At 39.9% G+C, this 13,915-nt stretch overlaps 1 protein-coding gene and 1 long non-coding RNA gene across 9 annotated transcripts in view; both read left to right on the forward strand.

Moving 5' to 3' along the window:
* Window positions 1-10,587, forward strand: part of DPYS (dihydropyrimidinase) — a 36,475-nt gene extending 25,888 nt beyond the window's left edge. For 2 of the 5 annotated variants that reach the window (XR_015702318.1, XR_015702324.1), the window contains 5 exons: window positions 3,338-3,545; window positions 5,535-5,640; window positions 7,162-9,064; window positions 9,958-10,060; window positions 10,451-10,587. Coding sequence is in view for 1 of the 5 variants with exons in the window: in XM_009469345.2 (XP_009467620.2) it covers window positions 3,338-3,545; window positions 5,535-5,609 (283 nt within the window). In the remaining 4 variants the exon portion in view is untranslated. Of the gene's footprint in view, window positions 1-3,337; window positions 3,546-5,534; window positions 5,641-7,161; window positions 9,922-9,957; window positions 10,061-10,450 lie in introns of those variants that run through there. The other 3 variants (XR_015702319.1, XR_015702322.1, XM_009469345.2) reach the window with 3 other exon arrangements.
* An 18-nt stretch (window positions 10,588-10,605) lies between these two features.
* LOC148057258 (uncharacterized) overlaps window positions 10,606-13,915 on the forward strand; it is a 31,760-nt gene continuing 28,450 nt past the window's right edge. For all 4 annotated transcript variants that reach the window (XR_015702439.1, XR_015702444.1, XR_015702441.1 and 1 more), the window contains exons 1-5: window positions 10,606-11,051; window positions 11,231-11,394; window positions 12,346-12,485; window positions 13,466-13,564; window positions 13,653-13,816. This is a non-coding gene — a long non-coding RNA (uncharacterized LOC148057258). The remainder of the gene's footprint in view (window positions 11,052-11,230; window positions 11,395-12,345; window positions 12,486-13,465; window positions 13,565-13,652; window positions 13,817-13,915) is intronic.

Raw genomic sequence — 13,915 nt, forward strand, 5'->3', positions numbered from 1 at the left:
GTAGAAGATTACTCTAATGGTTTCCCTTCATCCAGTTCCCCATCCTGCCTGACTGTAACTCACTATTTAGTATTTCAGGCTCTGACTGAGATGTAGACACGTAGACATGTTTATGATGCTCCTGGGTTGTGTTTGACTTGAAATGAAAACTGATACCTTTAACTCTGTAATGAAACTTCAGGGCATAACTTTTGAGCTGACCACCTGTACAGTCTTGAATTTCACCCTACAGCTTGCTGTGTTAGTCTAATCTGATGCTCTTTTCTAAATTTCAAACATCAGTTTGTAGTTTATCTAGATATAATATTCTAGGGGTGGCAGTGAAGCCCTTTCTTACATAGAGCATAAATAAATAGAAGGTTACTGGTCACTGAATCCTCACAGAGTCAGAGAAAATCTGGTAATTGCTCTTAGACTAAAATAATTGCTATTTGACTCTAAATTAGTTGAACAGAAGCACTGGATTAAAAAAAAACCAAACCTATTTCAGAAGCAGTCTTCCTCTTTGGTACTAGAGGATATCAATTTTTATATTGATAGCCTAAAACCTCTTTGCAAGACAGGTGTGTCAAAAGCAGCTGCAGTGAATTACATAGAAATACTGATGTAAGTAGGAACAAAACAGGGCCTGCTGTCTTTGCAGTATCGTCTTTGTACAGTAGAATGTTCTTTTAAATGTTGAAGTAATCATTCTGATCTCAGCCTCCGTTTGAGAAAGGGTTGTCTGAAACAAAAGCCACTGTAATTTATAACCAGAATTAGAGAATTTTACCAATTTTATTTTTATACAAAAATTCCAATTCAGGTTTTCAAAGCCTGGAGTCAGAATTTGCTTTCTCATGTTGAGTAATCCCTTATGTCAGACATTACTTAGGATGCTGGAGACAGCTGTTACATTATACTTCACTACCATGGCAGTCTTGGTTTCTTGGATTATAAGTGGGTTACAGCCATTCTTGCCATCAGCTGAGTGGTCAATAGTGTTCAGACATTCAGAGCAAACACTGGAATTTCTCTAAGATTCCCAGCAAGCTGCCTGCTACTGAGATGGCTGATACAGCAGCAAACAGGCTGTTGCATAAGGTTGTTGAGTTGTGAGCTTCAGCCCCAAGCATACCATCTAGTTCTGTTTTAACTGGGTGTTCACTTGCTACCTGAAATTTTCATTGCCATTGTTAATGTCAAAGGGTTAAATCTAAACACAGACAAATTTTGGTGATCTCCATCAGGGAGAACGCGCTTCACCTTCAGAAAGGGCAGCATGATCTAAGGCTTGTTTCAACAGAAGAGTTATAAGTGAGTTCTATATGAGTTTGTTGTTGAGACAAGCTCTGGGAAATGTGTTTTGTCATATTGTAAGGTTTATCTGTACAAATGGATATTTCTTTTAAATGTGCTAACTTCCATTAATTTTGTATCTTTTTATGAAGGACGTACTTACCTCTGAGGGATGTTTACCTCTAGTGATCCTGCTCTAGCACATTTAAACAGCTGACATGTTGAGTTGAAGGATCTTGCTTATTTTTCTGTTCGTTTCCTCAAATTACCTTTTCCATTTTTCTTCTCGTGTCCCAGTGCTATTGTGCAAATAGATATGACGTATACCCAGAGAATACTGAAGATAATTATATTACAGTTGTTCTTACTTACTGTTCTAGCAATTGGACCCATAAGGGTGATGAAATAAGCTAGAGGAATATATTCACAAACTCTTTGTAGGACTGTTATAACACCCATGGATAAACTTGTTCGACAGTGTTCATAGGACTGGTGAATACAAGAGAGGTCTGACTTCTATTGCTCGCTCTTTCCACTGTGAATCTACACGATGATGCTCACACTAGTGAGCAGGCATGTGTAAGTTTTCTGTCCCAGGTGTGCTGAATAAGGAAAAGTTTTTATTCCTATGGGCGGATTCGCCATAGAGAGTATTTCTATACATACAGCCTTTGAAAAGTCAGTTGCCACCAAGATTTAAATGTAGCCCTTAGTAGAACCAATTTCTCTTAGTTCAAAAGAATGATGTGAAAACTAAGTATCCTTCCACAAATTCTTTTTTCTCTGTGTAAGTAATCATTTGAAATATTTGATAAGTGATTACTTTTGAAAATGGTTATACTTGAAGAGAGATACAGATTCTGTTGTGGTTTTCTCATTTTGATAAGGATGTTAACTAAAGTTTTTAAAAATTCTTCTCTAAATAGATCAATATTTTAATCTATTAGTATTTCATATTAGTTTTGACTTTGATAATTCTTTTGCAAAAGATGTAGTCTCTGGAATAATGTTAATCCTATATATGCATGATAGGTTTTTGATTGTGTGAGCACCCATATTGGAAAATTCTGACTGCTAGCCAAAAGCGTGAAGCTTCCTTTCTTTCAGAAATTAGAGATGACAATAAAATTATTAACTCTCCAAATTATTAAAAAAAAATCTGCAGATTGGAAAAAGGAAGTTAATAAAATAATTAACAAAAATTCAAAATCTTGTGGCCCGTTTTATGTACAGTAGATGGTAAGTAGCTCAGTAGGGAAAATAGATAGTAAAGGAAGTATACACAGCCTGCACTTCCAGATGCTAATGTCAGCTCTAGCCTTGGCTCTGCCTTTAATGTAGCCAGTCAGGGTTGGAGAAATTGGCTAGAAAAATAGTGATCATAAAGAATGAGGTCTGTGCATAAAGAAAGCAATAATAGTGTAGCTCAAATTAGTGCTGTTGAGGTCTAAAATTATAATTTGCTAATACTCTTGGAAGAAAGGTATGTAGAAGTGTGATGTCGTTATTTAGCAGCATTTAGATATTTGGGCTGTCAGTCAATCCAGCTCAGATTAAACATTACCAAAATTCATTACCATCTACTGAATTTCCAGTGAAACAGTCTTTGTCTTATTCGTGAGTCTCAACATTTGAAACATTGCAGCCATACTTTTCAAACTTGAAATTGCAAGTCATTCTAGCTAAAAGGTCAGAACTTTTTCTGACCTTATTGTACATAGATATTTGTTTGACAAGGCAGAATGAAATCATGTTATCCAAATAAAATATTACAACCTGATTTTTTCCCCCTAATCTCTTTCTAGTGGAAAATTTTGCGTTTCAAGGCTGCAAAGTTCTGTCCTTTTGACTCCCTCTTCATTCTTTTGAAATGCAATTACTGTTCAATGAAATGTTAATGCTCTACCCTATTTTTACAGCTGTTCCATGATGTACTGTACAATGTCATAGCTTAATAATGCTGCTAAATTTTCTTCCTTTATCAATTTTTCAAAATTTTATAATGAAGTAAAATGCAAGGATCATAGTAATTTTGAGTGTTGTTTTGTTTTGTGAACAGGACAATATCTGCAAAGACACATCACCAGGCAAACAACTTCAATATATTTGAAGGAATGGTCTGCCACGGAGTACCAGTTGCAACAATTTCAAGAGGCAAAGTGGTTTATGAAGGCGGAGCTTTCAATGTCACAGCAGGAGAAGGCAAATATGTCTCCCGTCCACCATTCCCTCCATATGTCTACAAACGAGTCAGGCAGCGGGAGCAGGTTAATTAAACTAATAAATCTCTCTAATGCTTTGTACAACATGGGGATAACTAGCTCTTGGGAAGAGAGGTTTGGGGATTCAGTGGTAATTTCCCTTACTAATCAAAATCTGCCAAGGTGGGAGGAAATGAAATTAAGGACTCAATTTTTATTGCTCTTTATCTCACAGAAAAATATCATAGACTAGTTCGTTCTCTTAGGGTAGTCTGTACAGCTTGTAGACTAAGCCTGGGTACTTTTTAAAATAAACACATCCCACCTGCAATAAAAGCGGCCAAAGTTTTGCTCATGGGTAATCTGACTAACTGCTAGATTTCATCACTGATTTTACTGAAAATCAAAGAGGCTTAACATCATATGCAGGAAGAAATCTTATACTGAGGAAGAGATTAATAATTTTCTCTTTCATGGATCATATGTTTGGAGCTAAACCCTGTAGAATAACACTTGGCTCTGTTCCAGCACGAATGTGTTAAAAGCTGAACATATGCAAAGTGCACTGCTGGACCAAGCAAGATAGCTCTGTTCAAGCTCTTGTTCTGTATTTTTTTAAAAGAGCAATATTGCAAAATACATGAAAATTGAATTTTCAGTGCCTGTTTACCATGCAAGCATTTATGAAGAATGCTTTTGAGTCCTTAGTGTTACTTATTGTAGGTAGGATTTTCAAAAGCACTCAGACTAAGTATATTTGAAAATCACAACCTGAATCAGTGGGATTCACTGTTGAATCAGACTATCATCCATGTGAGATATGGCCTATTGAAATGCTTCCAAGATAATTCTGTATTTTTTTCCTGCTTTTGTCTTGATGGACTGAGAAAGCCATGTAAAAGTGGCTGAGTGAGGCTTTCCTCCAAAGAGCACACTTTCAGAGGAGCTGGTGGGCTGTCTGCAAGTTGATACACATAATATTGTGGATAGGCAGGGAAGTCCCCTCGTGAGCACACAGTTTTTCCCTGGGAACTAAGAACAGAAAACAGATGATTGCATTTGGGGGTTTTCCAAACATAAAGGAACACATTTTTTTTTATACCAGTATAAGTCAGTGTAAATTAGATAAACTACAGATATTTTCACTTGCATTATGTTAGCATCTAACTATGCTGCTTCTACTTTGCTTTTTATTTTGAAACCATATTTCTCATTTAAATCTGTCCACAAACTTTCTATATTCTATTCACCCTTTCAATGTGAATGAAGGTTAATGTTTCTAGGGGAAGGGAAGGGCAAAGAAAATAATCTGTGCCTGGGCTTCCCAGACCTAGTAGAAAAGTGAACCAGTAGTCCTAACTGTGAATTTGTCCAGAGAAAAGATCTTCCCTTTCCACTGGACATTAAACTGAATTTAAACAATTGCTCCAAAGGTCATGCAATTCCATGGCCAGCTGTAGAGAAGGTTGTGTCACAGGCAAAATAATGAGAACTGCTCACCTACAGTAGACTCATTCTGCATTTCTAATCTAGATAGATTCTCTTTGCAGTGCTCCGCTTAGAAATCATAGTCCTTTGGATTTGTCTTCAGTGGGATATGTATCACGCGCAAAGCTGTATGTGCCTGTGAGTCTATTTAATCCACTGGACATTGAAGATATTTGGTACTTTGTTAATGAGGGCTGCTTATTATTATAGCACTTTCTTTGTTGTGCAATGTTGATCCCTTTGACTTTTAATGCAAAATAAATGCCAGGTAATGGTAACAGAAACTAGCTATTGAAACCAGATTTGTGCTGGCATTACACCAGCTTTTTGCTGGGGCATTCCTTTTCATGTAAGAGAACATGCTGCAGTTATTAAATGCTCCTGATGAAAGCTGAGAACTGAACAGTTTAATCCCAGTGTAAGGGATCTTTTCAACAGAGAGGTTTGCTGAAAGTGTTGGGATGCATAACATACAAAGCTGGCTTATCTGCAATTTTCATTGTGTACAATTAGCAATTGCAAAGGGAAGGCAAATAATAGTAAAAGATTTGAAATACTTTATTGCAGGTCTGTCAGCCTGTTCCTGTTAAGAGAGCACCATATACAGACGTGGTCTCAGGAACATCCGTCACACCAAAATAATGGGCTCATTCTCCAGTTTTGACTCTTGCAGGTAACTGGCTCTTTTGATTAGTGAAAACTACTTTACTTAATGCTTCTCTGAAATTTCAAGAAAACAGAAGTGCAGCAGGCCGTCTAGCTTGGGACAGGCTTGTCTGAAATAGGCCCTCTCAGAAGCTGAGTTGTCTTGGTATCTTTAAATTTGATGAAAATGTGTGGCAGCCCATGTATGGAGGACCTCTTTCTGATTGGAGCCTCATTTAAAAAGTTCAGGTGAGAGAAGCAAATAGAGTTTAACTGCTAGACTGAGACATGGGTATGAAGGCCCATAGAAAACCTGAGTTCAGTTAGTACCAGGAGTACAAACAAAGCATAAATGTTTGGCTTGCAAATTTACAGGAAAAAAAAAACCAAAACAAAACAGCTTGATGTGAAAAATTAAGTCCTCTAGTGTCCCTGTGTTACAGACAATAACTCTCCACCAATTGTGCTGCTTGAGTTAAGCTGATAGATCTGTTTTGCAAGGTCAACAGCTGTCTTCATGCAATAGAGGTGCTGCAGTCAATGCCAGCAGCGGTCTAATGGATGGCTGAGCTGCTGTAAGGCTCAGTGCACTAACCAGGGGAATAACACCCGGCACCTCCCCTTCCCTCTTCTTCAGTGTCCACAGTGCGTAGCTTGGTTATTGACACTCCCTCACCTGTATACGCTCTGATGCTCAGTAGATCTTTCTGTGAGCTGATTTACTTGCTAAGCCAGCAGAAAACAATTAGCTTCCTTTTTCTGGGTTAGTTTTCTGTTGACTTAGTGGGTTGAACTGTCTCTCAGAAGAACCTAGCAAGGATCAGTGCAGGACAACATATGGGTGGGATAAGGCAGCTGGGGAGAAGGACTAGGCGACACCACCTCACTCTTTAACTGTTTAACAAGCAGAAGAAATGCTTCAGGAAAAAGTAAAAGAACTAGGTAAGACCTTCAGCAAGCACAATCGAAACATGATGCTGCTGTATGCCAGCTGCAGCTGAAATGTTGTCTGCTACAGCAGGGGAGTTGATTAATATGGGTCGGGGGGACAGTGAGTGGCAGTAAACATGACAAAATCCAGGCTGAGTTTTTGGGTGCATATGTATACCAACAATGAGATCAGCTAGTTTGAGAAATGATTTCCCAATAGATGGATGTAAAGCCCCAGTTTGCACCTCACATAAAATGGGTCTGGTCTTAGTGCCAATTAATATGAGGACAGGAACAAACCTGCAATGGTGGGAGGGCGAAGTTAGCTTTTACACATTTCATTGTATCATTCTTTAAAGCTCCCTCACTGTGAACCTCATTGAGGGCATCAGTAGCAACAACGGAGTGCAGCACACTATTTGTTTTCCTCTGTCATAAGGGAGAAAGCTTTTGTAATAGAGAGGACTAAAGGCTAAAGCTGCAATAGAGTGAGGGAGCAATAATTATTCTTTCTAGCTCCTACCACTCTTTCTCTATTATTACCTCTCTGAGTGACAAATTGCAAAGCAGATATTTTCTTTTGAAAGATTATATCATATTGTCTTTTTCTTCTCTGTAGATAAAAGCAAATGAAAAAGACCCTGCTGTCCCCACCAAAGCAGTGCATTCTGGGTCCAACAATCAGTCCACAATCGACTTCTCAAGAGCCAACATGAAACGACAGTAACCAATAAACATTATACTGGGCTTCTGCATGAAAGTTGTCGCTGCAATTTCTCTTTAAAAGGAATTTTGTTATTAGAACTGGAAAATTATTTTTAGAAAATGGAGTGATAATAAATTAATAACTACAATTATAATGTGGCAGCAGCTCTGTAGGTTCTTGAAAGTATGTAAGTTTGGGGATGGTATTTCTTAATATTTATCTTTAGAAGGTATCAGCTAACCTATAAAGTCAAAATAATGAACAGTGGCCTTTAAGCACATTTTCTGCATTCTTGCTCTGTTAGGTCACAGGATGTGAATCCTAATTCTCTAATTTCATGTGTTAGGAAGATCTCTGTTGTGTTTAGCAATGCAGAGAATTCTGATAGATGCGGAATTTGACTTTTTGTTTTTCCCTTCCTGGAAGGGGTCAGGTACAGAAAAATGCTGATTCAGGGGACCTGTCACTGTTTTAGAGCTGCTGCTACATCTCCCTGTCCCTGTCTTTAAAGGAGTTTATACATTTTGTCCCCGCTAGCTGCACAGCTAAGCTTTTATTGGTGTGTTCAAGTGTTTCCTTTGTTACACCCTAGGCAAACCTATCCCAACCATACTGGTGAACTCACCTGCGATACTGGTTTGTGTTCTGGCTTTACGGAGAGGCACGCACCTATAACTTGAAGGCTTATGAAGTGGGATCACCAGAGCAAGAGCAATTAATTTCAGAAAACTTCTTTACTGAAAATGTGAGGTTTTTCTGGATGTAACTAATACTTTGGGTTTTTTTGTAGGGTAGGATTCCTAATTTTAAAACTCATTTGCTCAATTTATCTGATTTCCCATTTGAGAGGTAATTGTATTCTTAGAAGCATGATTCTGTTACCATGTCTAGACAGGTTTTGCCTTGGAAACCTAGAATGTTGTTTAAAGTTGCATTTTCACATGTGAAAATGTGATTTTTTTCACATTTTTTCACATGTGAAATTTTTTTTCAAATTTTTTCACATTTCACTTTTTGAACTGCCCTTCTTTTTAAGCAACTGTCACTGGACAATATTTAAGAGAGAAATGAGGCCAACACAAAAACACCTGTACAGTGAATTTAGTGTCCTATATGTAGAAACAATATAACCTGTACTTCTGTGCAACCCATGGGCCAAACAGGCACAGAAAGACATTAATATTTTAAGACAGGCACAGAAAGCATATGATAATTGCTGTTATTTTTAATTTGACAGTGGAAGGCAGACTTGTAGTTCCTGCTGTATTCACAAGCATACAGCGATGTATGAGCTTGTATGAGAAACAAGTTCCTACTAGGACTGTAGTTCTTGTGTCTCTAAATAGCAAAGGAGAATTTTTCTTTGTAAGATGATGGAGGATAATCATGGGGATGTTCAGGAAGAGCTAGCACAGGTTCCCATTTCTCACGTTGTCTTTGGAGTGGCAGAACAGCAGACCCAGGCATCCAGCACTGTTACAATGACTATTACAAGGGAATGGGGTTCACTGTTCAATGTAGACTTCTATACTGCAGTGGTCTGCATCTGTGTTTGTTGTCTAGTTTGCCTCTTTAATCAACAGAGAGAAGGGTGCTTCTGGAACACTATTCATCTCTGCATCAAGATCTAAAACAGGCTAGATGAACCTGTCCAGAGTTGTTCTCCTTTGGGATGAGATGAGTAGTTTTCTTGCAATGCCAGTTTGTCTCCATTGACTGTAAAGAGAATACAGCGTGACTAACTATGGTGCAGACGTCTACTCTGCAACCACCTTCCACCTAGCCCATCTTTGCTTCTCAGAACTGGAGCTTTCTGGTATGAAGGATGCCTGTCTTATGTTTTGTCTCATCAAGAGTGCATGTCGACCATGAATCCATTCTTTTTAATTAATCTTTTGCTACCTTGGAAGAAGAGCAGAAATTTGGGAAGAGCAGGGGAAAAAGTAGGGGGGAGAAAGGACCTATTTCTACTTCTAACAATAACTAACTTATATTTGTGGGGAGTCTTTCATCTGAGGCTTCAGTTTTTAACAATTAGTGGAGCCTTGCAATTGCATGATATACCTGTGAGACAAGTAAATATAATTAGAATAAGTTTACAGTTGTGAGAACTATGGGTGCTCAAAGCTGTGAAATCACTCAAGTGACTGAATATATGTAGTTGCCTGATGTTTAACATGCAGTGTTGGCTTCAGTGAGTTGCTCAAGGCCAAAATGACTCAATTATGACAGAAATGAAACCCAGGTTGCCAGTCCTTTGGATACTCTGCACGTGCCCAGGCCTTTCAAATATCCTTTGGGCTCTTGGGACACCTGCTGAGATCAAAGTGATACAAAAGACTGCAGATCATGAAAGCCCAAAGGAACAAAGTTACTGATTTTTCTAAAAACAGATGTTTTCACAGTGTGATAACAGCAAGTAGTTTTATGAATTATATAAAGACCCATTTTGTGAACTGAGCTCTCCAAACCATGAAAGTGTATCATTTGTGGAAAAATGTATAATCTTTTTAGGTTTCCTACAGATTTTTGTTAGATTAGAAATGAGGAAGCTTCTCCCTGTACACTTAGCAAAGAGTTCTTGATCCCTATGTTGGTATTTACTGCTCTGTACCATGGATTATACTCCTCATAGCAGGTATCTGTTGGATTTTGTTCTTAACAAATACCTACTTTTTAATTCCAATGACTATTTTAACTATTGTGCAGATGCCATGGAAAAAATTACCTGCATATGGTGAACTGGGATTTACACCAAAGCATCTGCTGTATTTTTACGTCCTTGAGTGCAACAAGTTATTGAGCCTGTCAGGTTTGTGAAATTTATGAGTATTTGTTTTGCCATGACACATGCAGGCCCTAGTACCTGAATCCTGCCTCTAGATACAAGGTACCAAGTAATAACCCTTGAGAAACTGTGTGACATCAAAAGTATTTCAGCTGTGCTATTCAGGCATTACTACTAAAGTTGAGATTGCCAGACTCCAAATCCCTGTGGTCCTTGTTCTTTTTCCACTTATGTGGGGCACACTATAATGGTGGGTTCTTCACAGGGATATAACTTTGGAACTGCCCAGGTCCCTATTCCAAAACACCAGTAATGAGTGATAGCAGTGCCAAACACAGTAGGATGTTTTTTCTAGTAGGCATATAGTTAATTTGGGATAAAATGGAATTATAAAACGTATTTATGTCAGCACAGGTCCTGAACTGGAGCACTGGAAGGAGCACTGAGTGCTCTCTGAGTCCTGCCTCAGTGTCTGGACCCTGACAAGACTTCTGAATTTGTCCTACAACCTCATCCCAGCTGTCGTTGCTCATTACATTCTCACAAAGATGTTGCTGGGGCGGTGCTGTAACTGCAGTCCTCATACAACATGCCCCACACTAGGTTGGAAAGCCGTTTTAGAGATGACTTTTGCAGCACAGTTTCCTTGAGCCTTTCACACGGAAGGAAGACAACAACTGCTTTCCCAGATGTTTGAATCCTACCTCATTTAGCCACACCCCTCAGGCTTCTCCAGCACCTACTGAAGAAAATGTTTGCTTTCTTTGATTCTTCCTTCTGTCTGTTGGTCACTCAGCATGAGTAGACTGTCTCTGGTTGCTTTGAGAGGTGGCATTGCTGCATTAAAACCCTTTTTCTCTGAAGCAATACATCTCAGTACAGAGGAGCCGAGCACCTGTTTTGTCAAGGCTGGAACACAGAACAGCCTTTCCTTGCTTAGCACTTCTCATTGGGATTCTGCTGGTTTCCCCTCTGCTCTTCTATGGAAAGGTGAAGACTCGAATACATTATTAAAGTAAGGAAAAAACTCTGTTAACCATATTTTTATCACTCTGCCCAGCCAGGCAGAAATTAGGGCTCTTTAGTACCCCATTCTCCCTGGTGATGTGGATTCTAGGGGCAGGAGCAGAGAAGTAATTTGGGAGATCTGATCCTGGCATACCTAACATTGCTTTCATCCCCATCATTTGCCAGAGAAATCCTCATATGTCCAGTATGTGTTTATTGCCCGGTTGTCTGTTGGCTATCATTTCACTGCCTGTGAAGAGCTCATGGCTGTGGTGCAAGCACCTACACCTGCAGTGCTTCTCTCTTCAGCCTGAAGTACCCGGGGATCTCTGCAGAGCAGCGCTACTGGGGTGCGTAGCTTTACTGGGCCACTGGAGGGCAGGGCTGGTATTAGGTATCAGGAACGAGATGAGAAGGAAGGTGCTCTCATGCACCGCAGCACCCATGAAGCATGTTCACATATTTTGAAATCTGTGCCCATAACGTCGACAATAACGTGCCCATAAAGTCGACAGTAATATCCTCATTTTCAGTCTTTCAGGAAAGAGTGATCCTTTGATCCTTACTTGCCACTTTTGCAATGTAAAACAGAACTAGGGGAAGGGCTTTGCCTGTTCATTTCTTCTTTAACTGCAAGCATCTCTGGGCTATTTAAACTGTGATGAAAACAAAGTGAGTCAGTGTGACAACATTGGCAGAGCAGGGATCAGGGTGAAACCAGTTGTAAACCCAGCATCCTCTGACTGCACACCCAGCTGCCCACACGAAATGCTGCAACAAAATCAGCACAGAGAAAAAAAAAAAGCCTTTAGCTTAGCTGTGAAGAAAGCCAAGTTCGGGCGTACCGGGTGGTGATGAGGAGAGTTCCATAAACACTGATGTCGAAAGGAAACGGCCTCATTGGTATTGTAATTCAGGAGGGTCAGGAGCACTAGCGTGTGTCTCTGAATTATCTTCACAAGACAATCAGGTCAGCCTTTCATTAATTTTGCAAACCAGATTTGATCCAATTGGGGGATTTTTCACAGTAAATCAAACAGCTTCTACATTAGTGAAGGACATTTAAAAAGGAAGTTGAGCTCTGCTGTGAGCTGGGGGAAGGAAAGGGATGAATGAGTCAAAAGCCAAATCCAGACTTCTCCTCAGACTCTTGTTCTGAGTGCTGATGGTATATGAATACATTTCTGATAAGCCCTAGAGAGGAAGTTAGAGACAATGCCCAGTAACATAAAAGATATTAAAAATTTGCATTAAGCCAATAAATGAATAAATAAACCCCTTAATTTCAACTGTACCTGTAGTTCACTTGTGCTCAGCAGAAAGAAAAAATACATGCTTTTATGTATGGGGAAGGATGATCTATTGGAGCAGAAGAAAACATACAGAAAAAGGAAAGAAGACTTTGACTGACAAAGACAGGGGAAAAGACCCAAAATAAAAGGTAGGAAACGTGATGAGAGGGTAGGGAAGACGAGGAACAGAAATAATTGTGGATGGAATACTGTTTTTTTAATGTAACTTGCAGACTTAAAAAAAAAAAAAAAAGAAAAAAGAACAATGTAATCATGTGATTGAAGGTTATGGTAAACAGAGAGGCCAAGGGAATAGTTGAACAACTTGCAGAGCAGACAGCTGAGGATAAACAAACCCCCAGACTTCCCCAGCCCACAGAACAGAAACAAATGGGAGAAAACAGAAACCAAGTAAGGTCTGCAGAGAATGAGAGGTATGTCTCAGTGTAATGCCAGGGGAGAGACAGACCTGCTTTTTCATCTGTATGACTAAAGAGGACCTCAGTTAACTGGGTGTTTCTTCTGCTCCCTTCTCAACCACAGGGCAGCTGAAGGAATAGACCTAACACTGTAGATTGGGGTAAGAAATGTTCTACCACTGAGATAAACCTCAATGTCTTTGAGGCACTGAAGGTGAATTTGGTTTAGAATTTTTTAAAAAAATTGCAGAATGTGCCATTTTCCCTGGTACCCCAGGTGCAGGGAGATGGGGAAGAGCAAACTCCTTTGCCTGCCATCCAGCTCACCTTCAGCACATGGGTATGCATATGTAGTCACAGAAGCAAACAGTGCATTAGTCTACTCAAGTGCACGACTTCAGTGTGAGTGTAATGGCAGCACTGTTTGTGAGGTGGCACCCTGGTTCTGCCACAGCACATTCACAAATGAACATTGCTGTGCATGCCTAACACGTTTTCTGCAATGCTTTCTCTAAAAGCCACCACAGAGCCGCTGAGGCTGGCAGGCACTCTTAGAGATATCTGTTCCAACCCCGCTGCTCTGAGTTGCTCAGAGCCATGACTAGTTGGGTTTTGAGTATCTCCAAGGGTGGAGATGCCCATAACCTCTCTGGGCATCCGGCTCCAGTTTTTAACCTCCCTCATAGTAAAAAATTTTTTCTTATGTGTAGGTGATATCCCAGTCAGGTTCCTGGCCTTATGTTTGGAAACGGCTTCCAGTGGCAATGGCTTCCAGTGGAAATTGCTCCATCACCTTCCCACAGACTGAGGTGAGGCTTACAAACCTGTAGTTTCACAGATCCTCCTTCTTGCCCTTCTTGAAGATGGGAGTGACATTCGCTTTCTTCCACTGCTCAGAAACCTCTCTTGATCACCATGACCTTTCAAAGATAATCAAGAATCACCTCACAATGACACCAGCCAGCACCCTCAGCACCCATGGGTGTCTCCCATCACGTCCTGTGGGCTTAAGTATGTCCAGTGTGTTTAAGTGCTCTCTAACCATGTCATCCTTCATGGGGGTAAGTCTTCCTTGCTCCAGACCTTCCCTCTGGTCTGTGGGGCCTGGTGTGGCTGAAGGTCAGTCTTACCTGTAAAGACGAAGACAAAGAAATACCTTG

This window comes from Nipponia nippon, unplaced genomic scaffold, assembly GCF_047370975.1.
Source record: "Nipponia nippon isolate SJK-2023a ecotype South Korea unplaced genomic scaffold, ASM4737097v1 scaffold_1, whole genome shotgun sequence".
NCBI classification, from domain to species: domain Eukaryota; kingdom Metazoa; phylum Chordata; class Aves; order Pelecaniformes; family Threskiornithidae; genus Nipponia; species Nipponia nippon.